Source organism: Lampetra planeri, chromosome 41 (assembly GCF_965212315.1).
Source record: "Lampetra planeri chromosome 41, kcLamPlan1.2.h2, whole genome shotgun sequence".
Lineage (NCBI taxonomy): Eukaryota > Metazoa > Chordata > Hyperoartia > Petromyzontiformes > Petromyzontidae > Lampetra > Lampetra planeri.
This window is the reverse complement of record NC_136147.1, coordinates 48,206-72,637: the sequence shown is the minus strand read 5'-3', so window position 1 is coordinate 72,637 and position 24,432 is coordinate 48,206. Positions and strand designations below refer to the sequence as shown.

General features: G+C 48.9%; 1 protein-coding gene across 4 annotated transcripts; it reads right to left on the bottom strand.

Annotated features, from left to right (window-relative positions):
* Nucleotides 1-1,356: 1,356 nt before the first annotated feature.
* LOC144732026 (uncharacterized) lies at nucleotides 1,357-21,687 on the bottom strand. Of its 4 annotated transcripts, none has more exons than XM_078613216.1 (7): nucleotides 20,438-21,687; nucleotides 19,914-19,967; nucleotides 18,076-18,234; nucleotides 13,158-13,858; nucleotides 9,735-9,929; nucleotides 8,304-8,496; nucleotides 1,357-4,518 (listed from the first exon to the last, which is right to left on the bottom strand). In XM_078613216.1, exons 1-7 carry the CDS (start codon nucleotides 20,556-20,558, stop codon nucleotides 4,403-4,405), a joined length of 1,539 nt encoding a protein of 512 aa, XP_078469342.1. In that variant the 5' UTR covers nucleotides 20,559-21,687; the 3' UTR covers nucleotides 1,357-4,402. The 4 variants fall into 4 exon arrangements, with proteins under 4 accessions (XP_078469342.1, XP_078469343.1, XP_078469344.1 ...); XM_078613217.1 differs by having other exon boundaries at nucleotides 9,735-9,896; nucleotides 20,438-21,684; XM_078613218.1 differs by lacking the exon at nucleotides 19,914-19,967 and having other exon boundaries at nucleotides 20,438-21,686.
* Nucleotides 21,688-24,432: the final 2,745 nt, after the last annotated feature.

Below are 24,432 nucleotides of genomic sequence, written 5' to 3'. Positions count from 1 at the left end.
GAGCGGGAAGTGAACTCAGGTTTCCAGGTTCGTAGCGCTGCGCGATAACCCCTGTAGTAATATAGGTACTACACACACCTAAAAATGGATGTGCAGTCGGGTGGTGTGCTTTTGCAAATTGCGTTATCCTATACAGGTGTAGTAACGCTCACGACTCGTTCACACCGGAGTTGGAGGCACACTTGTTTATTTAACACCAACGTTATGACATACACATTTGAGGGGGTATCGGCCCCCTCACCCGTCTATCTGAGGACACACCTCTCTAGCTAACCCTAGCCTGCCTCTGAGTCCTCCACTAATGGGCTAGGGGAGGCTATCTTGGCCCGACACTGGTCAGTCGGGCCCGGTACCCAGAGTCCAGACCAGCACTGGCTCTGGCCCTGGTACCACGCCACTGGCTCGAGCCTGCGCGGTCCTGATAAGGACGGCGTACCAGGGGGAGTCCAGGGCTCTCTCTAAGACGTCTTCCGTCTTCTCTCCTTTAGCTAAACATCACTCCCGAGCCCTTCGATACATTCCCCTTTTATACCCAACCCCTCCCTGAGGGGTGGGGCCCCGGGGGATCATAACGACCGAATCGACCCCCCAGGGTGTCTGGCGCGGACGTCGCAGAGGGCACCTGCTCGTGCACTCACGTAGCCCCGCCTACTGTGTTTGTTTACCATAGGCTGCCATGCATAACGGGCTCTCTCTCTAACACCCCTACACAGGTATGAAATTCTTACTAATCTACTTCGATGACAGTAAAGTGGGCAAAGGTCACAAGCAACTACACACACCGGGATTTAAAAGCACAAAACTGAGTAAGCTACTTGTCGTTCCATAACACAACCCCCTATAGCAATATAACCATGTTGGGTCACGTGCTGTTAGCGGGTACCTATTTAGGCTGGCATGGCACACAAAGGGTTGTGTAGCCCAGCATCACAGCCCATCTGCTTTTGTTGCTCAAGCGCCATTGAAAATCCACCACACCCGGTACTCATTGAAGGCTCAGTTGGCCTAGGGGAGGCCCAGGACCGGTCTATATAATTTCCACTGATGTTATCTATGACCAGGAATTAAACTCAGGTCACCAGATTAGTAGCGCAGTGTGCTAACCAATACGCCTACTGCTCCACCTTTGTGCGAGTGTGCAGAACAAATGCCCTTTGTGTAGCATTCATAGACTGTTGGAGCTGCTAGCGAGCAGCTGTAAAGCCCGACACGGCACACCAGCCGGTGGTGTGGCAAAGACCACGCCCGACCGCCTTTGTCTCCCAAATGTGTGCGCCCACCACCTGCACTCGGATATGAAAACGACTTAACAACATGGCCACTCGCAGTCACAATAACTTGGACAACAAATCGAACAGCAGTCAGGACGGATCATTTATGGAAACGAGTTGTATTTAAAAATCAGCACATGCCACTGTTAAAATTCTAAATCCAAAATATTGCTAATAAAATAGTGACCAGAACCTTATGGCTTACGACCCACAAAACCGTGTTGGAGTAGTGTATTAATAAGGAACTTTCACATTGAATTTAGCAATTAATCTTACAATAATTTCAGAATAAAACTAATTTTCCAAACAAGATTGATATATTTGCTGGATATACAAACCAATAAACGGATCAATTCCAGATACTTTGACAAAAATTCCAGTGTGTGAAATAGCTTAAGTGGACATGATAATTTGTACGGCTGTACATTAGTGTAATAATCCACGACTCTTGACTTATGAGATTTGATCATATGGAATGTGCAATTATGTTCAAAAGAGAGGTGGGCGATATTAAATCTTAAACAAATCTGGGCCAAATGCATAAAATAAACAGCAAGCAATTTGGACATTCCATGAATTCCTACACAAAGTTACTTTAGAATTTTTTTAAGCCAGAAAAATCCGCAGTTGAAATAAATGGCTTTGAAATTACCGCTGAATGAAGGAGTTGTCGAAGCAGAAAGGTCACCTTGAAATATAGACTTTTAAAACCGCAGAGGTGAAACCCACCACCTCAATCACAACAGGCATGCCGATTGCACATTGACGTTGCAGGAATGTCCGCAATGTAAAAAAAAGTTCCCCGACTCCGTCCGATTAAAAATGCTGTGCAGCTGCTCAGGTGTTCCGTAACAGCTATGCAAAACCTAACAAAGGCCCAATGTATTTTTTTTGCTCAAACAGGTGTTCCTGCAAAAACGGCTATGACCTTGGTCCGTAAGGAACATGCAACCATTATGAAGGAACATTACGTTGGCGCGCATTTCTTAAAAAAAGTTTTTTTTTGTCAGTAAAATTTTAACTACAAGCAAAATAAACCTCAACATTCCAAACCTGCAATAATTTCATCCTCCAGTCATGAACCAATAGTTTTCAACATATGATAAAACCAGTGCTAAAATATCTACAAACTGCTTGTTGGTTAAAGGGATACGCTCATTAAAAATGGATAAGGCAGCTGATAATCGGCAAAGCGATTACTGTTAGCGACAGAGGTGAAAACGGCATTTTTTAAAAATGTGACGTAGTTAAGAGAGAATCATCGCAATTGGCTGGAAACAATAGCAACCCACAGCGCGAATACAGCGTTGGGCATGCATTCGCTACATTACCCGGTCTCTACCAATCACTGTACTGGTGGAAGGATACCAATTCTTGCGGAGCAGTGCTGCGTAAAGACAGCGATTTATTCCGTACTCCCCAATATAGTTTCGTAAACCTGTATACAATTAACTTTTGTTTTACGAATTAAAATGTTCAACTCAAATTCTCAGCTTTTTTCCCCCCTCTGACCAGTGCACATCACATACCACAACTGCCAATCCTAAAAGATGTTAAGTGCCAAGCTGCCATTTGTTTGGTACATTTACCACATTGAGAAAATATCTTGACAATTTTCGTTTTTCAACATAAGGCTATGCGGTAAATGGATTTAAACATTGCCAGTCTACCATAAAGTTCACAAGTATGCTGTGCCGTACATTCATGTAGTGTTCTCAGAGACAGTCTTTTAACCAGAAAAATACTTAAACGTCTTGTTGCGATCGTGCAAATCAAGTTCAGAAACTCGCTGAATTTGACTACAAAGAGGGCACAAGCATGAATTCAGATGTTGAACTGCCCTTTTGGCAATACAATCCAGCAGCTTAAATAGGTGACGTTGAGAAGTAGGAAGAGGGGATTTCAGAGTTCGGTAAAGCTTAGAGGGAGGGGGATTTGGGGATTTCTTGATGCAAGGATAAAAAATTCCAGATCGTGCAGCGCTGCTCGTTCCATTGACTTGCGCACACCAGTCAGCTTTGCCTGCAGGGGGGCACCTGCAGGGGGGCACCGCGCAGGCAAAGGCACCGGGGCCCTCAGCCCTCCAGAAAGCTGACAGATTTAAAAGAACAAAAGAACTCTCTCTGCAGGGAGACAGCCCAACGAAGGCTCCTTGTGATGTACACGTTATTGTACATGTGTACAATTGTACATGTGTACAATTGTACATGTGTACAATAACCCCCTAGCTGGTCATGGCGATTATTATGGAGCCCCTGTGTCAAGCCACTGCTGGATGAGGGCCTCCCGACACCATGCGAATCACGGGGGGGGGGGGGGGGAGGGAGTTATCTGGCCAGCGTGGGTTAAAGTGGGCAGCATAGATGCGGGAATGTGTACCGTACAATAATAGATCTTGCTGCAATGCACTCTGCTGGCAGCAGCCTATAGCGCTGGTCATTCATGGCGATCGCCCATACAAGCACGACCTAGGCTCAACCCCGCTTGCAGTAATCGCACGTCACAAATACACCACCGCCGGGTGCGCTGAACCCAACGCCATCTCACAATAAAAATCCTCCGAGCAGCTCCGAGCATCAGCCGAGCACTTAAGTAACACATCAGTGCAGAGGAGGTGTGGGGTCGAGGGTGAAATTGAGATAGGGAAGAGAGATGATGGCGAGAGTACCTTGCAGAGCTGAGGATCAAAATCGATTACATCGTTGGAAAATTGTCATCGATTATTTTTCCTGGTCGATTATTCGGGCCCTACTTAATATTGACGGCCACCCCGACATCCTGCCTCCCGAAAGCAGGAAACCCCCTACGAGCCTCCACCAGCGTGATGGGGCTGGTGATGTCAACAAGCCCAGCCCACCACCTCCCATCCAGCGGCATACATGAGAACAGAGGTGAGACTTACCCCCACCCCCCAACTTGGTGTTTTCTGATTTGTCGAGCAATCGCTTTCTTACATAATCGGTGAGGCCAGCTCGAGCACCTGTAAAGGCGAGCAGTATCGCCACGCCGTAGGGCTGGGTTGGTTCGTGTTTATTGCTGGAGCGAGGGCGGCTCTCATCCCGCCATTAGTGCTGCCTGCTCCCACCACCCCCCTCCGGTCCCAACACAATGCGGCGAACGGACTCCACCGTCTACGGTAGCGAGTTGAGGACGTGCTTCTTGGGGGCCATGGACCCCCGGTCCTTCTCCACGAGGGCGGCGTCGACGTGACCGTGGGTGTTGACCGAGCAGCTGCGTCTCGGCATGCCTACACAGGACGGTGGGTGGGGACAAAGAAAAATCCAAGCACCTGCCGTGAGAACAATGGATAGCAAAAATAAAATCAAGTTTAAATTTAAATAAACTAAATTTATAAACTTGACTTTTTATTTTACCAGGTAAGCCCCACCGAGCTATATAGATCTTTTTCAGAAGCAACCTGGCTATCACAAATGATAGCCCAATTAAGTGGCTTATCACGTGGAAATTTATAGCAGTCAAAAAATCAATACGCATGTTGATTCTAAATGGAGGGGAAAATCACACTTTTGTCATGTTTGCCATGTGTTAGTTGCAAACCGCACCTCTCCATAACAAAGGCTCAGTCCTTTGTTATACAGTCTACTCTTGGTCTTAAGCCTCACCTTACCATATTAATAAAAAAAGTGTGCCGTTCCTGGCCCTTCCCCCCTCAACCATTATATATACGGGGTAATATTTCTTGTGATCTCTCATTTACTTGATACAGCTGTCGTGGCTGTGACGGTTCCACCTGAAGACGGAGGCTTGTGTTGCTTCCGAAACGTCGTGAATTTTTTTTTTTACTTTTATTAATTTAAAATTTTTTACCTATGTGACTTTACCGAAAAAACCTAAGAGAAGAAAAAAAATCAGAAAACCCATAGAAAAATCCATGCGACCACGGGGAGAGCATGCATACTCCAAACATACAGGCCTCAGGGTTGGAATCGAACCCACAACCTCCTGTATACCAAGCGAGGTAGTTGACATCTCGCCACCACAGTACCCTCAGGCCTGATAATCCACGGATGAAGGCCTCCCTCCCCAAGCCGCTGCCATCTCTCACGAACCCGTGATGTACCAATCCACCTCGCGCCAGATTTCATTGCTCCGTCTCCGTGGTGGACGCGACCTCTCGGGCACATGCCCCTCCATGGCGGCCACTCCATTGCTCGTCTCGACCCACCGGCCATCAACCCCTTTCAGCGACGTATCCTTCCCGAACCTACTTCTCTTTCTCCACAGCCAAAGTAACTGATTGTAACCTAAGTGAGCGCTCAAATCCATGCGTTACTCTTCCTGCCTCTCAGTGCAAGTCAAAGCATACACCCCTCGCCATGTTTCTCTGTGCAATTTTCAGCCTTTTTGTTCCGTTTTCTTCATCAATTTCCATGTTTCTGATCGGCAGGCGATTTACGCCGATTAAAAAACGTGTGCAAGTAATACCTCGTGCAGCCAGCTTTGGCTGCAAAGTTTGGCCGTACATGTTATGTATCACTGTTACATTGTTTTTTATAGCTTCATTTTCGTGATTTTGAAAATGTTTTGGTTTTGCCATGTTTGTCTGTTGTAGTACAGAGTTAGCATTATAACTTTAATCTACAGTGTCTTATGGTTGTTATTGTTTGACTTGCATCCCACTAGGATTTTTGCACACAGCGTTGAAATACGGTGCTTTTTCTGGAAGAATTTGCTGTTTCTTCCTGGATTTTTCTGTTGCATGTAGTCACTTTAAGATGTTTCTTGTTCATGTTTTTGTTTTGTTGCACCAGAGTCAAGAGCCACATGGCTCACAGGGTTATACCTCATAAATGAAACTGAAATGAAACTGAAAAACAAGGCATATGCGTTCCACGATGTCACTTCGTTATCAGAAACTTTGTTACCAGAGTAAGATATAACCTGGGAGGCATCGGGATGCTTTCCAGGACTTCAGAGAAGAGGGGAGGGGGGGTAACAATAAAAAAAGACATGGCTGCACAGTTGCACTTGGTCTGTCCACTTGGTGTAGAGTGGCGTTTCAAGGTGGACTGCGCCAACCAGAATGCACGCACCACGTCACTTGTCATCTCTCCCGCCTTCTCCCCAAAGAGATGCATTTATGCCTCACTTTTTGCCCAGTAAGGCCGCTTAGCACTAGATGATCATCAGTTGCATGACATAAATGGGGGTTAGTAAAAAAAATCTATTTGTCACTGCAAAAAAAAAGACGCAATCACACTTTACTAACACGAGGTAAAACTCGTGCAGTGGAGGGCCGGAAAGAGGGAAGGCTGGGGACACACACCTCTGATTGTGCCGAGTGAGGAAGACTCGCAAAGCTCTCTACAGTCGACGAACCCCACTCGGTCGCGCTTACAGGACACGCACGGCGTTCGGATTATTCAGAAGCTTCGTTCCGAGAGGATTCATTAACAGAGGTATTACTGTGTTTCGGCAAATTGGTAAGGTGCGTTTCATCATCAAGTCCGGCTTTCCAAAACCACACCAACTCGCCTACCCCTCTTTCGTTTCATCACTCCAATGCACGCCTGTTAATCGTTCCATGTGCGTGTCTTTTTTTACTGGACCTCAGTAATTATATTGTCTTGTGGAGCTATGACACGCTGGTGCAAAGTACAATGTTGCAAAATGGGCTCACAAGTGAACACGGAAGCAGCACCTTTACTGAAACAGGAAATAAAATATATATGGATCTGTATTTTCAGCGAATTTCTTATTCTGTTTTGGCATATGGCAATATATTCAGGAGCTAAATGCCAATGTCGAGGTCTGTTGCTAGCCACGATGAGAGGGCTTCAGGAGAGAGTTCGTGTAATTTTGCTAATCCAACTCATAGGCTAAAGGAGTGCAGACTACGTGGCTTACAACATGGTTAATAGTTTGTGTTGCATTGCGACGATTGCACTACTGTGGCTTGTCTTTATTTTTCAATTCACGAATAAGATGTGCACATCGACCTGCTCTTGAGCTGATGTTCTGATGTGGTTGATGGCCACACCACCGATGCCAGAGGAATGTCAAATCCAGGAGGGCCAATTTTTGGGCCTTGGAGGCAGTGCCGGAGGTCGTGAATTTTTATTAATAACCATGCCAAGATCTCAGCCTTCACTGTGAATGATCAAAACTATAATAAAGAGGAGCACAATGACGATACAAATAACTATCATATAGGTAATTGTAATTGTGGTGTTAATGACGTAGGTTTAAGGCAGTAGTTTTTAATATTTTGGTATGGCTGCTGCCCTCACCCAACGAATACCATTGGTCCTTCCCAGGTCAAGGTCACAATATACAGGGCAATCACATGGCCACGACTCTAGCCACTGTGACGTTACCAAGGCATTTGCTTCATATTGTGCAGTCTGTCGCCGCAACATGGCGCTGATGTTCCCCGCGTCCATTAAAAGTTTCTCCTGCACGGTATCCATGCTGCATCCTGCACCCCCCCCCACACCCCTCCTGCCAAAATGGATGCTCAACCCACCGGTTGAAAACTGCTGTGTTAGTTGAGAATGTGGTGGTAATGGCAAAGAAGAATTTTATCAAGTTAATTTCTGACGGTGATGATGTCGACGACGATGCCGATGGTGATGGGACTGATAATTGAACCCCGAAACCCCGGACGCTGAGCCAAACGAGCCACGTCCCATCCTTCCCACGCCCGCAAGACCCTGTGGGGCTCAGGCACTCACGCGTGACGCCACTCGTGGCAAGATGTTAACTCCCTCGCCTGGTATGCAGGAGGTCCTGGGTTCGATTCCAACCCCAACGCCTGTATATTTGGAGTTTGAATGTCTCTCCCCCTGTGGTCGCGTGGATTTTTTTCCGGGTCCTCCGGATTTTCCCTCCACATTTAGAATCACTGTGCGTTTGAAGTATTTGGCCGCTATGAATTTCCACGTGATAAGCCATTTCGTTGAGCTATAATTTGTGGCCAGGTTACTTCTGGAAAAAAGAGCTACATAGCTCAGTGGGCCTTACCTGGTGAAATAAAAAAATAGTTTTAGTTTAGTCACGAGCATCAGGCACCTGCAGCTCCCGGGGGCGGCCGCTGCCTGTGCACAGCGGCGCCGAGCGTCTCCGCAGCGACGAACGTCTCTGCGGCGACGTCGGAGTGTGAGCGGAGCCTCGGGCCAGCGCTGCCTGGAGACTGCGCCAGTGACAGCCAGTGCTGCTGCACCCAAGCGCGCGTCCCGCACCGGCAGGCGGACAGCAGCAGGCCCTGAGTGAGAGGTGGGAGGGGAGAAGTGAGGACGGGGGCTGTCTCCCCATGTCCGTTCCAAAGCAGAGTAACCAATAAAGGCGACATGGTGGTTCTGACAAGAAGCCGCCAGGCTTGTTCAGAACACATGGAAATGTTTTTGCGGTCACTCACTCTCTATCATCGTCGTCAGCATCATTGTTACTGCATCATTCTACTGTGTAGCATAATCATAATTAAAGTCAGGTTAATTTGTAAACTATTATTTAATAATTTAATGTTTTTATATTTAATTTACGTTTATTATAACCAATTTAAAAAAAATTATTTAACAGCTTATTTATGTATTTATTTAAGGTAATTCATTGAAAAGATGAGTTTTCGTAGGCCAATATCATTATCCGCAAAATTTTATATTCACGAGTATCTCCGGAACGCATCCGTTGTGAACAACGAGGGAACCCTGCACTCCCTTTGAACACAATTAAAGTTCCATCATTTGGCTAGTGTTGAGGAGCACGCGTGTATGTTGGAAGTATCTCCACCTCAGAGGGAAATGAGGCCGAATGAAGAAGTTTGAACCCGAGCGAGGGGTTACTAAAAATTATCGGAGAGCGGACGAGAAAGGCGCACGAGGAGAAGGGCTAAGAGGGAGATGCCACCCAGTGCAGGGCAGACAGCAGTATAGGAGGGAAGACCGAGGGTGAGGGGGGAGGATGCGGATCAGATGAGACACGATGGTGGGTGCGACTGGAGAAGAGGCGCAGTTACCCACACGGGCCTTGGAGTGGCACCCAAGGGGAAGTTCTAAAGCCGAATTGGGGAGGAACTTCCACAAGCGAGGTCATCTCACTCTCCAATTAGTCTCGTATCGATTAATCTATATTAATAAACTCCACACAAATTCAATTGATACGTGTTTCACACGCGTGAACATTTGTTTAAATAAACGAAATACTTAATTATTTAATGCCGAATTATCAAGCTTATGCACACACACACTGAACATTGCATCAACGTCAGCACTTTGTGGGGGGTGTCAACAGTGGCTCACCTATAAATACACTCACCCCCGACCATAGGAATGTGAAATTTCAACCACTGGCTCATGGCCGTTAAAAGGAGATGGGCACCATCTCGCTGAACATTTTGGAGCAGGAAATAACTTCGGACATTATTTTTTCCTGGACGCAAAAGTGACTGCGAGGAAATGCACAAGCAGATCGGAGTGCGGGGCCTTTTGTGGCGTCGGGCCTGACCTGTTGGAACCTCTGGGCCTGCAGGTCATTTTGTAGATGCACGAGCTGCTGCTGGAGCCTCCTGTTGGCCTCATTGAGGTGCCCCATCTTCTCCATGAGGCGGCACAGTTGGTCCAGGTGGCACAGCCCCATGCCCACGCCCACCGCTGCAGCAGCTTTTGCCTGAACGTCGGCCAGTAACGCTGGATTAGACACCTGGGCCCATGTGATCAATGAGTGTCGGCGGCAGCAACAGCGATCACAGAAGCAGCAATCGCAACATCAGCAATAGCATTATCAGCAACAGCAGTAAAAGCAGCAGCAATAGTAGCAGCACCATCAACAGCATCAGCAACAGCTGCGGAAATAGCTGCAGTAATAGCAATAGCTACAGCAGTAGCAGCAATAGCACCTGCAGCAGTAGCATCGGTCAGACATAACAAAGTGTCATGAAACACAATGTCTTGGACACAAGCTGGCTAACACGCACCAACTGTTACACAGACGTGAACGGCGACAAATTGCATTCGTGCTTTCCTAATAAGGTAAAAATTGTGTTCGTTAGCTCTGTTCGTCTGCCTGTAACGGCAGCAGCGGCTGGGAGGTGGGAGGGGATGACTCGTAGAGACGAGCCAATGTGAACGGAACTTTAGTCAAAAGTAGTGTTGCTATTCGGAACTTACCAGACTAAACTGGCCACGTTTATCAAAGGATTACCAAGGTTTCATCTTCTTGGTTCTTTCGGTAAAGTCACGTAGAAGGGAAGTAATAAAATAATAAAAATAAAACATAATAAAATAATTCTCACGACGTTTCGGCCACAACGCAAGCAGCCGTCCTCAGGTGAAGACCAGGTCGGGAGACGCTGTCTCCCCGACAGACGCTGTCTCCCCGACAGACGCTGTCTCCCCGACAGACGCTGTCTCCCCGACAGACGCTGTCTCCCCGACAGACGCTGTCTCCCCGACAGACGCTGTCTCCCCGACAGACGCTGTCTCCCCGACAGACGCTGTCTCCCCGACAGACGCTGTCTCCCCGACAGACGCTGTCTCCCCGACAGACGCTGTCTCCCCGACAGACGCTGTCTCCCCGACAGACGCTGTCTCCCCGACAGACGCTGTCTCCCCGACAGACGCTGTCTCCCCGACAGACGCTGTCTCCCCGACAGACGCTGTCTCCCCGACAGACGCTGTCTCCCCGACAGACGCTGTCTCCCCGACAGACGCTGTCTCCCCGACAGACGCTGTCTCCCCGACAGACGCTGTCTCCCCGACAGACGCTGTCTCCCCGACAGACGCTGTCTCCCCGACAGACGCTGTCTCCCCGACAGACGCTGTCTCCCCGACAGACGCTGTCTCCCCGACAGACGCTGTCTCCCCGACAGACGCTGTCTCCCCGACAGACCTGGTCTTCACCTGAGGACGGCTGCTTGCGTTGTGGCCGAAACGTCGTGAGAATTATTTTATTGTGTTTTATTTTTATTATTTTATTACTTCCCTTCTACGTGACTTTACCGAAAGAACCAAGAAGATGAATCCCTGCAGTCACAAAAGCTTTAAATCGAAAAGATTACCAAGGTCTCAAGAGACACGCCACGGCGTGCAAACACGCAAACGTGTTTTACCCCCGACAGCTAAATTCAATATGTCCGAGGACAAAGGAACGTTGGAAAGTGCTGCACACTCCATGCATTTGTCATGGCTATTGGGTAACCTGTTGCTTGTAGCAGAGATGCTTTAGCAACCTAACCCTATGGTTTATTTTTCATCAACTGGATCTGCCAAGGCCAAAAGATTTAACATTGACCAGTGGAAAAGGTGTCCATTCACAAGCCAATTCTAGCCAGACTGATCTAGGCCTCAAAAGCAATGACCTTGGACCACAGTTTGGTTTGCAGCTCGGCATCACGCACGGACACGGACGTTCCCAACTGCTGTGCAGATCAACTATGATTACCATCGCAGAACACATTCATTTAATACGCAGCTATAACCTAAATCAACACCCACATTTATCATTAGAATTGCCTCAGCTCAGCAGGCGATTGAGAAGCGGACTCCATTTTATTCTGGCGAATTGCCCGATGATGCTGGATGCAATTGCCAGCGAAACGTCATACTCAAAAATTTAAAATTTTGCGGTTTCACGCTTCAACACACCGGTGGGCTAAAGTAATGAACTATTTGTCTTTTGTCAACGTGACACTTTTTTTTGCTGATTGGCCGTGTCGGGTGGTGGAGGGTTACGACACATTTATAAATAACGCGATCTAACCCAAAAACGATGATTATGCCTCGATATTCCTTTGTTAATATTTTTACCATTTATATTAAATGTCTTCCTTTCTCCAGTCGAGTTTTCAGAAAACATCTTCGAATGTCGCTGTAAATCACTTTGGCACAGCTGTCACTCCCTATCCAACTCCCATTCTATGGTATTATCGATCGAGCCACTTTCATCATGTAACCTGTTTTCCAATTTTTGTAAATGGTCTTAAATCACCTGTACTATTTTAAATGTAGGCCCTGGTAGGTATATATCCACTGCAGAGACAGAGCAATGAAATCAGCTCGTGCCACAGGTGCTACTAGATTGATTGTCACTTCGCAAGGCAGCGAGATATGTCCACAGCAGGGGAGGCCTTCAGTCAGCAGTGGATTGATCATGGCTGATGAGGATTCCTTTTTTTCTCTCTCTTTTCTGTGTGTATCTACTAAACTGGCAATCACACAAAAACCAGGCCCCCGCAATCATGAAGCAAATGTGTCCGTATGACAGCCGCCATTCACTGCGGCACTTATACCAGGCCAGGTGCACTTTGAGGTCACGTGAAGTGTCTAAGGCTTGCTGGCAGGGTGTCACGGGACAGACCTGAGTGTTATGGGTTAATGGAGATGACTGGACATATCAGGACATAAACACATACATAGAGTACATGCATGTGTACCAAATTATTTCTAATAACCAAGACCAAAAATGTGGCTTGGCTGCTTAACTATACAATACCTGCTCTTGAATGTAAATGCAGACGGCGGGTGACTGGCTCGTCTTTAAAGTACGTGGGCCACCTTTAGGTGTTACACACTACAATTGGTGTCAACAAGGCTTAAGCCAAGGCTTCCCCTTCCTGTCAGGGGCTCACAGCCTTTTGGCTCAAAGCGGAGTGCTTATCCCAACTACTGCTGCCGCCGCTCGCCACTAAGCATGTAAAACGGCTCGGAACTACTCAACGGTGGCAGTAAGCCTGGGACTCGGATCAGACCGCCTTACATCGCCAATACAAATCAGTTACGCTTGTACATAGGGCCGCAGCCAGGCAGATTACCTTGGATCAGGCTCAATAGATTGGTGCGGGGCAACGGTTTATTTGGCAGCCGGGTGGGTTGGGTAATGCGGATAGACAAAGATGACGATTTTGACCACAGTGAAGCGTGAATAGCCCACCTGAACACGGCGCTCATGCAGTCCGTCAGTGCGATCCGCGCTCTTCTCCTTCAGCGGCCGCTCCATCTCCACTCCCATACGACGCTCGCCCGTCTCCCTGCGCCTCCTGCCCGCTACTTGCGAGACACTCGGTGTCGGCTTTTTGTCCGATGATGCCCCGCTCGCAACCTCGTCTTCAGACTCTACTGAGGGCTCCCGGACACCGTCCTCGTCCACGAGCTCGAGTCTCTGAGCCTCCCCAGACTCGTGGCCTCGGGGATATTTCCCCGCCGCTTTCCTGCCTCTTTGAGGCTGGGCCGACGGATGGCGCTCGCCAGGCAGGTCCGAGAGCACTGCCACCGGCGATCCGTCGACAGAGCCGGACACGCCGCCGGGAGCACAGTTCCGATGCCTCAAGGGCACCGTCGTCACGGCCGGGTCGTTGTCATCAGCGTCATCGTTGGCGGTAGCGACGACGACCACGGCTGTTCCCGGGGACGGAGGAGCGCTACTCGAGACCTCGACGCCAGAGTCGTGCGAGCAGCGGGTGCGCAGGCCGCGGCTGATCCTCCACGCGGCCCGCGAAGTTTTTCGGTGGAAGGGGAAGCCGGGGATGCCGTGGCGGCCACCCGCGTACCAGGGCCGCCGCACAGGGCTGCGGTCCGGCGCGGGCCCCACCCTAAGCAGGGTCACGGCGGGGACGCCGCCGCCGCCGGCGTTTTCTGTGTGACAGAGCGCGGGGTCGGTGGCATCGGGGTTAGGTGCCGAATACACTGCATACTGTGTCAACCCACGTGGTTTACCCCGTATTCTTGTACAGGAAACGAAGTTTTCAGGTCCATATGGCATACAGCATTTTCAATACAGGCAACAACAAAATAATTGGCTCATTGTTTGTGTTTCTCCCTTGTGATGGGACTTTGTAGGGTGAACGTTGAGATTTATAAGGGCACAGGGTGACCAATGAGGTCTGAGGTTGACAGGTGACAGGAGGCACGATAATGAATAAAGTTGATGACGATTGATGAATAGGAGGCAAGGAAGTAGGTTCATCAAACATGCATCATAAGTAGGAGTGCGTTAATGGCAATGCAGTTCTGTTGATTTCAGATGTGCAATAGATCTGGGCCAAGATACCACAGTGGCGAGATATTATCTCCTTTGCCTGGTATGCAGGAGATAGGGGGTTCGATCCCAACCCTGACTCCTGTATATTTGGAGTTTGTGTGTCTCTCTCCTATGGTCACGTGGATTTTTTTTATCCGAGATCCTCCAGTTTCCCCCCCCACATTTAGAAAAATGCACTGAGATTATTTCATCATTTGCCTGCTCGACATTGATAATTATTTGCCACTTCGTAGAGCTATCATTTGTGGGCAGGTTGCTTTTAAAAAATAAGTAAAAATCTCAGTGGGCTTTAGTTGGTAAAATAAAACGGGGTTTTTTGTGATTTGCTTACCTTTCCTATACTTTGCACTCCTGTCGTGTTTTTGTATTGTTTGTTGTTGCAACCTTCTGACCCCATGTCCCTATTGGACATCTGTGAATAAAAAACTTTATAGCTCATCGGATTCCTCCAGTATAAATAAAGATTCTGAGGTGCTTTGGCTACTAAGTCCCAAGTCCAGCCATCAAACAAAGACAGTTATTACATTGCGCGTTTTCAGTTGCACTTCTACGGCCGTTCTGCTATTAGGAAGCCACTGGAGCTCTGCACTTGTAAATCATTTAGATTGAAAACTCATTTCTTGAGAACTGCTTTTTGTGTTTAGCTTGTCGTCCTTCTCCTACACCTCCAATTAGTACGGATGGCTACGTACAGTGATAAAGAAGTTTAATATACATACGTACATAAATGCCAGCCAATGCAATGCCACTGGTACAATGCCTTAGTGAAAATGTGTATGGTGTGGTTAAAGAAATGCATTTTTTTTTTAATGTGATCAATCAAATCTAAATCCGAGATAGTCTTCAACTGCATGACAATTCGATTTATTTACGCTACTCCGAATATTTTTTATTATTATTGTTTCTGAATAGAGGATGAAAGCCCTACATCAAAGTGACCGCCACCAACTCAGATGGACTACATACAATATAGATAATAGTAAAGTAAATTGCAATGAAGGAATGAATATAAAATACTCCTCATTGCTACACGGCAACTCTTTGTTTTACATTGTACGAAATTAATACGGCACATATACTGCGATGATGAAGTCTGCTCAACTTAGAGATCATAACGATGTCGATGATAACAAGAACGCGTCATTTCAGCAATTGCCTTGGGCCCTTCTGAAAGGATGAGCTTGGGGCAGCGCAAAATAAATCCGCTGGGCCAGCGCTGCGTGAACCTGACGACTGCCAATCATGGCAAAGCTGTATCATGGTGAGGAGGGGAGGTCGCAAGAACCGAAGATCAATCAATATCTATTTACACAGCGCACTTCAAAGGCCGTCTCAGGGCGATTTACATGGCAATCGCTGATCTCTTCAAAGGAGCATAAACCACTCACCGGAACTCCGGTCATCCTAGCAGCAGCGGCTTTCGGCTAACCATCGAACAAAGGTGGTCACCGCATCGCGCGCCTTCAGTTGCGCTTCTGCAGCCTTCTGGAACGCTCTCCCTTCCGATAGAAGGAAGCCACTGGAGCTATGCACTTTTCAATCCAAATTGAAAACTCGTAAATGTTTGTGTTTAGTTTGTTGTCCTTCCCCCGCACCTCCGATTAGCATGGTTGGCTACGTACGGTGCAAATGAAGATCAACATACATACATATGTGCATGAATGTCAAACACCTCCAAAATTTCACAACAAATACGTGACAGTTTAAAATAACAAAGCAATGTGCCAAAGGTAATGAACTTTAAAACGAATAAAATCTCATTACATTATAATAACCATTATGCTTGTTTATCCACGAAATTCCTGCCAAGTTTTTTTACAGTGGAGGTGATGTTGCTTTAAGTAATACCAATTGTGTAATTTGTAGGTAGTTATAAATCACTAGGATGTTTGACCAGTACCAATTATATTGTCTATGTTAAGCTATAGAAGAAACCTGGTAGAAAAACACATGCAGAATAGGGGTAGAAACATTAACACACAAAAGGCACTGACTCTTGCATCGAACCGATGTCCTTGTTGAGGAACTGGCGTTGACACTGAGCCCCGCCTGCCACCTCAATTCAGCCGAACGACTACGAGTCAAGGGAATGATGTACGTGCGTTGAACTTCTTCCACGCCGTACATAGCCAACCGTGATAATCGGAGGTTTCAGAAGAAAGGACAACAAAATGACGCAGATACCCAGCTGGCCTCGTGCATTTGCGCAAAACAACAGATGCAACACGGCGATGGGCATGGTGAACATGAGCAGGCATGGACTGTGGAGGTCAACAATATGGGTGGCAGGGATTATGCTCAAGTTACTGCCGTCCCAGTGTCTCCATTGATTCAGGTGGACGACCTCCCACCAAAGTCTACTTTTGTGCGAGGTCAGACAAATGTCCAGGAGTCGCCACAAACAATGGACTGGTCCGACCACCTCTCTACACATCATACGTTATAGGGTGAAGGATCCGCGGGAAAACAATTGGCGTAATTAGAGTAAAACAAATTCAATAGAGGCTGCCATTTTGAAGCAGATTTGTCACGTTGCAAAAACGCTGAGTACCACGCGTCACGCAGTGAGCGCGATTAACACGCCGGAGTGTAAAACACATATTAGTGGTGTCGAGTTTACACCGACCTCTGGACAATGCGGAACCTCCAGTGACCTCGGCCACCGAGGAGTCACATTGTTCACCAATATTCCTATAACTGCGCTAAAGCCTACTATTAAGAGTGGTGCCAAAGATTCCAAGCCTAGCGACTTGCTAATACGGTACACACAAGCGTGTGTGTGGCGGTATAGAGGTGACAAAATCACAATTACTGCAAGACAAAATTGAGACATGGGGGCACAAAATGGATAGGGGGAATGTTCTAGCAACACGGACGTTACGGTGGCACAGTGGCTATCGTGGTGCACTGTGACTCGGGTAACTCGAGTTTGATTCCTGGCCATGGCCACATCAGCGGGCGAGTGAATACATGAACCCGGTCCTGGGTCACACTTCTCACAACCAGCACTAACCACGAGGTTGGTGAAGTGTGGTCGGACAATAGGATGACTGACATAGCGAGGCCTTTCATCACTCACCACCGATGTTAGCAATGCCTGGAAATCTCACTCGGATTGCCGGGTCCATAACACAGCATGCCACTGCACTTCTGCTCCCCTTCATATTGAACATCCAAACACTTTTTGCTTGTGATCAATTTAAAATCAGTCCTTGTTATTATATACAGACATTACATTTCTTAAATATTCTTTTATATGATCAATTCACCTAATCTCAGAAGCCAAGCAGGAGGAGGTTTGCACCTGGGTGGCAGTGTTTCGAAGGTTAACCACCGTGTGTGCAAAGCAGGGTCGTCACAGGCAATATCAACCTATATGAGCACACTCTATAGACACACATATATGTAGGATGGACAACAACAACAACAGTATAATTAAAAGTGTGTTGTTTGGGGAAAATGGAAGGAACCGGAAATAGAGGAAGACCTAATGGAGAATTCCTTGATGACAACCACCAGAGATTGGTGCCAGAAAGATGTGCGCACTACTTGAGCAGATTGGCACAAGGCAAGTGGAAAGCAATTGACGAAACGTGCAGTGGACACCTACAGGCTATCTGCCCACGGATCATGGTGATAATGATTACTTCTAAGGTCCCACATTTACGATGCCCTCCACCCCCTCTGGTGACGAAATATGACATGGTCAAATAGCCACGACAATGCGCCCCCACCCCCAAAGTGTGAAGAGGCCCTCATCCAGCAGTGGGTTCACAAGAAGCGCGGTTTGTGTACTTGCTCGTATTCTCACCGGCGTGGTTCGGGCCAGGGATGACGAACACGTCCTTTCTCTTGCGGAACATCCTCGGCGGTGGCACTTCGAGTCGTCCAGAAAGAGGGGACGGCGGTTGATCGACGATAACGCTGTCCGGCCAAGGGAGGGGTTGCTTGTCAGCAAATTCAAAAATTGCTGCAAAAGCGACGCGAGGGACACATTCCTGCGTTGTTATGAAGACATTGAGCAGGGTGGTCAATGCTTGGAGACGCGATGCAAGTAGAGACATTGATTTGGCACATTCTTTACATTCCATGTAGCTGTGATATAGCCAGCACCAGCACTGAACCCGTCCACGATTATCGTGATCAACACACAGAGAGAAAAGATTAATACGTAATGGGTGTAAAACTCATTGCCCTCCGATATACCAATACTTTATGTAACATACTACAATTTGAAATGTATGAATCTTGAACTTTCGCACACGTACATAGTCAAATGTGCTAATTGGAGGTGCGAAATATATTTGGATTACGGACGTACTGTAATTTGAACGTAGTTTTTAACTCGGATTGCCGAGCCACAAGCTCAACGACCCACAAAGCACCTATTGAAGATGTAATAGAAAATAGATTCTTAAACTAGGCAGGAATATAATAACCGTATACGAATGGCTCTCTAAATCCACCGCGGGAGCCGTTCAACAATACTTGTTTTACCACGCTGGTCATAGCGGGTTGATGAATGAAGCGGACCGGTTCCGATATCACTTCAACGGCTAGTGTTAGCCGTGGCCAGGATTCTAACTCTACCAATAATACATTGAACATCGGAGCCGTGCGTTGGTTCAACGGTTCCAACCACATGGCCAATGTTGGGCCTAATGTGTCATTGTTAGCTGGGTGACGAGATATCCGTGGAACTGTGTGCTGACCGATTGCGCCACGGCCTTCGCCATACACCCAACCACTACACACCGGTATACACAATTTACACTTGTCGTTATGTCCTTATCTCCCTCATTAACATCGGTCTCCATTCGACTAAAATTCGATTTGACGGCATTAATACACGTAAAAAAATACAATTCCATCCACGCAATATGTACAGCCCACAGAGAATACGCACCTGAGGACCCAGTGCCGACGCCGAACGAAAAAGATGCGAAACAGGTTCACGTTGGAATCCCATCAACTGAAGTACAATGCATTTTTGCGCGAATAATGTTTAACTGAACACACGTGCATCATTAAAGAGTAAACGCTACACAGGTGTATAACATTCCGAGACGGGCACTATTGTACCGGTGGAACTCATTGATAATGGCACCACACAAACACTCAAAACGGAACGCCGCTGTTACCAAAGTCCAAACGCAAGCACCATTGTGACTAAGCACGCGAATGTAAAACATATACCAACGACAGTGTACATGAGAGAGAGAGAGAAAAATAATTACACTTGCCGAGCACAAGTAAAAAAGAAAAGAGACCAAGCGTTGAACACGATTCTGGAATTGAACGAGGTGATCAAAGTTTGTGAAAGGGGGGGGAGGCGATGGGAGGAGGGCGTTGTCGAGTGGTGTGCGAGGTCGGGAAGCAGGCGAGCACAGATCCACAGGGATGGGTGTTGTTGTTGTGTTGTTGCAATGCGCGGAAGGTGTGTTGGTGGCCGAATACGGCATGTTCGAGACGGAATGTGTCCTCATTTATTTTATACTTTCAAGAGGTCACTTGCGTGCACACATTTCACACATCGCCGGAAATATGTTACAAGCAGTTCCACGTGTCTGTATTGTTCGGACGCACACAACAACAAACATAAAAACCACCACAACAACATATTACGTCCTTAAAAAAAATCACGAATACCTGGGATTGCCTCCTCGGTGAAGTATAATCCTGTGGATGTTTCTTCGCCGTTATCTGTTAATGAGGTTAGTTATCAACTCTTGTCTACACATTACTCACCGCGGCTACCGACACAGCCACAGCCCGTGTGTAAATTAACTCTTGCCTTGGCCCCCACCTTCGTCGAGCGTAGTTTAAAGGCCCAGGCGACGTCACTTAGCAGGTCTCCGATTGGGCCACGAATTAATTTGGGGATATTTTTTTTCGTTTGTTCAAAGGATTTATGATCGGCCAATCCGAGACGTGCATCTTTGAGACGACGCAGACACACCTTGAACACGCGGGCTGCCGTGGGCACGAGCTGGAGGTCCATCAAAGATAAGAGTATTCATGTATGACGATGGGGGGGTGCGATAGGACGTTAGTGGCTTCTATGAAATGAACGGAGCTCACAGAGACTTTGATGTTGAGAGACGTTCAATGGAGCGGCTACTACAACACGACAACGTTCAAAGTGGAGTCATTTGCATTAGCAAAACATTCACCTGCACAGTCGGTCCAATGCTCAGGACGAGGGCCTCCCCACGCCGTGCGGGTCGTGGGGGTATTTGACCGGACTACGCTGCGCTGGTCACAGTGATGGTTGGTGTAGGCCGGAGAGAACATGGAAGTACAGTACAATAAAAGGATGTTGCTGTAATGCCCTCTGCAGCCCACTTTGTACCCAGGGAATTGCCTATAATCACCTACAATTCTTCATGCAGACTCCAGTCTGCTTAGCTTACGATTATTTGACGAAATTTGGCGAATCATGGGTGATGAGCGCGTAGGCATAACGTGATAATTAACGTGAACCCTATTTTTAGTTTAATCGTGATTTCTATACTTTGGCACTATATGATAATTGGGCACAGTTATCCGTGTGCTATGGAGGTGTTCAGACCATTGCCCGAAGCGACACAACACAATATACTAAAACTGTAATCTATTTTTTTTTACCAGGTAATGCCCACTGCGATGATATAGCTCTGGCCAGAAATGATAGCTCAAATAAGTGACTTATCTTTTGGACATGTTTAGCAGCCAAATACGTTTAGAATCAACGCCTGACGTTCAAACGCGTAACGTTGATTCTAAATGTGGAGGGAAAAACCGGAGGACCCGGAGAAAAATCCACCCGACCACGTGGAATGAGAAATACGCAAACTCTAAATATACAGACGCCGTCAGGGTCGGGATCGAACCCATGGCTGCTTGTATACCAGACGAGATAGATAAAATCTCACCACCGAGACGCCCTTATACCGCGTCTAAATACTACCGTAAATCCCAAAACGATTCACACACAAGGCTTTGCTTTAAAGGAAAATAAGTAACAAATCACCGCGTTGAAAACGTCGCCTGCTCTGCACACCGTATATGTGTAGTGGTGATACGCGCTGGGTGTATATGTCGTGTGCCAGCGCGTATGTACGGGTGTGTGTGCGGTGACGCGCGCTGACGGGGAGGAGCAGGCGTCAGTGCGCGGGTGGGGGTAGTGCTGCTGATTGGCTGTGTGCCGGTGACGCGCCCAGAGGGAGTGATCGGGTAGCAGCGCGGTGTGATTGGTTGGGGAGTGGAAACACGCGCTGAGCGGAACCGGATCGTGGGGATAGAGCGTGGGGATTGGGTAACTGAGGAGCGGTGCCGACGTTGAGGTCCGCATCCGCTCCGTCTCCCGGGAAGAAGGGGTATATAAGGTGATGCACAGAGGAGCAGAGGGGAGAAGTGGAACCATCTAAGAATGAAGAGGAAGGTGCAGAGATAGAGCCCGGAGAGGAGAGTAAGGGAGAGTAGAAGCTGAGTAATGTATAGTGTGTAGCCAGCGAGATAGAACGGTCTACACGAGCTGAGTAATGTGTAGTGTGTAGCCAGCGAGATAGAACGGTCTACACGAGCTGAGTAATGTGTAGTGTGTAGCCAGCGAGAGAGAACGGTCTGCACGAGCCGAGTATGCATACGGTGTAGCCAGCGAGAGAGGAAGGTCTGCACGAGCCGAGTATGCATACGGTGTAGCCAGCGAGAGCGGTGCAAAGTCTACACGAGGCGAGTGGAGAGTGTAGCAGAGGCGCAGAGTCTACACGAGGCGAGAGAGGAGTGTAGCCGAGGCGCGGAGTCTACACGAGGCACAGAGAGCCGGCAGCACAGAATCCTGAGTCAAGAGAAGTGCAGTGTGAAGAAGAGAGGCCACGCGTTGTATTGTTACAAGTCAAGATTTAATAAAAGAAGTGTGTTCCCGTCAAGGAGTTTCCTGCCGTCATTTTCCAATACTTCATCTGGCGTCAGAAGTGAAACGGGCTTCCAAGTATGGAGACGAGGAAGACCCGTAGGACCCACGGGATTGACCGCGAGGAAGACCTGGACGACTCGGAGCCGCTGGTGGCGGGGGGTGAGGAAGAGGACTTGCCCACGCTGCAGGGTCCGTCGACGGCGCCGGCCGAGCGACCGGGGACAGACGCCGGGCTTCGTGAGGCGCACTCCCGACTGGCGGAGCTGCTGCTCGCCGCCGCGTCCATCTTGGCGGAGATCAGCTCGTCGGGAGGAGCGGGGACGGTGGGGGACATTTTACAAGGTCGCCCCGCAGATTCCCGCCAAAACGAATGGGGGATTCCCGCCATTGCGCCTGGGCCTACTTTTGGCGGGAACGGCGAGCGCCACGTGGTGGTGGGTTCCCAAGCGCGCGCATCGACGTCATCAGCGCGCGAGGGGGTCCGCCATCTTACGTCTGCTGCTGGAGCCGCCATCTGAGACACCGACGGACAGGCGGAGAGGAACCACGAGGCGGATGACTTCATTTTTCAGCAGCGCCTGCCCACATTGTCAGCCTTCAAGGCGGAAGGCGGAGACTGGGGCCAATTTCAGCGAAGGTTTTTGGCGCATCAAGAGATGTCAGCGTGGTCCGATGCTACAGCGCTGCGGGCATTGCCCGCCATGCTGGACGACGATGCGCTCGCGGCCTTCAGGGCTGCACGGAAGTCGGACCGCTCCACGCTGAAGGATGCGCTGGGTTTGTTGGCCAGGGTCTACGGGCCTCCCTCTACATGCCGCCATCAGTTCTACGCAAGACGGAAAGCGGCCACGGAGACCGCGCTGGCCTATCGCACGGCGTTGCTGGCTCTTGCTGATGCTGCGTTCCCTCGGATGGACGAGGAGGGCCAAGACGCGATGGTTTTGGAGCAGCTGCTCAAGTTGGCGCAGGACCTGGGGGTCCCTATCAACACAACTGACGACATTGATATTTCTTCTTTGAGAGTCGCCACGAGTATTCAAGCGCACGAGGCCCTACAACGGAAGCAAGGCGTTGGTTGCAACGCTGCTGTCGTCGCAGCCCCGGGGTTGGTGGTCGCCGAACCCCAAGTCGTCAGCCCACGAGAGGAGGCGTTCGCCACGGGACGACCAGGGGACTGGAGGCCGGGGGCCCGGTCGCCTCTGCGATCGGGCCGAAAGTCGGAGCAACCAAGATCTACTCCGACCCTCGTCACGTGCTATAACTGCGGCCTCCGGGGCCACGTGGCGTCCGGGTGCCGCGCTCCGCGGCAGCGCGCCATGGGAGCTCGGCTGGACGACGACCGAGAGCCCAAGTCATCTCTACAATCCCCGGCAAGTCGCGGCACCTCACACGCTCGGCCTGTTTATTCGGCACACATGGGACGCCGCGTTGCGGCGGAGGAGGGCCGGTTAAGGTTCGGGGATTCGGGTCGGCGAGGGGGGTTCGGCCGGGACCAGGGAGACATTGAATGGGCGGAATTGGGGCATAGAATTGTGGCTGCTTCGGCGGGTTCGTCCGTTGTTACGGGATCTATTGATGGGGTTGAGATTAGGGTGTTAGTGGACACGGGGGCATCGGCAACTATTATATCGGACCTCATTTATAATATTCTTCCAGTCCAATGTCGTCCGCTGCTTCCAGTTGATGTGCCATTTTACGCCGCTAATGGGGGATCGTTGGGCATTATCGGTCAGGTTAGGGCGTCCATTTGCATTGGAGATATCAAATTATCGGGACCCGTTTTCGTTTCGTCTTCTTTGGCAGTTCCGTGTTTTTTGGGCACTGACTTTTTGGCTAAAATGCCCATTAAAATTCTTATCGATCAACGATGCATTGAACTGCCATCGGGTCGCCGGATTTCATTTTTGACGGGCCCTACTGACATTCGGACGGCGTGCGCTACGATACAAGCGGTGGCGACGCAGACAGTGCAAGTGCCCCCGGGTTCACAGATGTTGATTCCCCTCCGGTTGCGAAAACCATGGGTGAGGGAGGCTTCGGGACAGAGTATGCTTTTGGGTCCTTCTAACAAGGCGGTCGGGGGTCTTGATTTATCGGTGGCTCACACTTTGGTGCGGGCTGACAGGGATCCGTTTGTGATGGTTTTGAACGCGGGGTCGCGACCAGCTGTCATCCCGCAGGGCACCGTGCTGGCTCACGCGGCGCAGGTTCCTGGGGATGATGGGTTGGTTGCGCAGGTGGGCTCGAGCCCCGCGCGGAACGTTGAGCCAA

Coding starts and splice junctions, on each gene's coding strand:
- LOC144732026 (XM_078613216.1), bottom strand. CDS start 20,558: ATGTTCTCTCCGGCCTACACCAACCATCACTGTGACCAGCGCAGCGTA. Junction 19,968..20,437: donor GCATTGGACCGACTGTGCAG/GTGAATGTTTTG, acceptor CCTCATTAACAG/ATAACGGCGAAGAAACATCC. Junction 9,930..13,157: donor TGCATGAGCGCCGTGTTCAG/GTGGGCTATTCA, acceptor ACATGGGCCCAG/GTGTCTAATCCAGCGTTACT.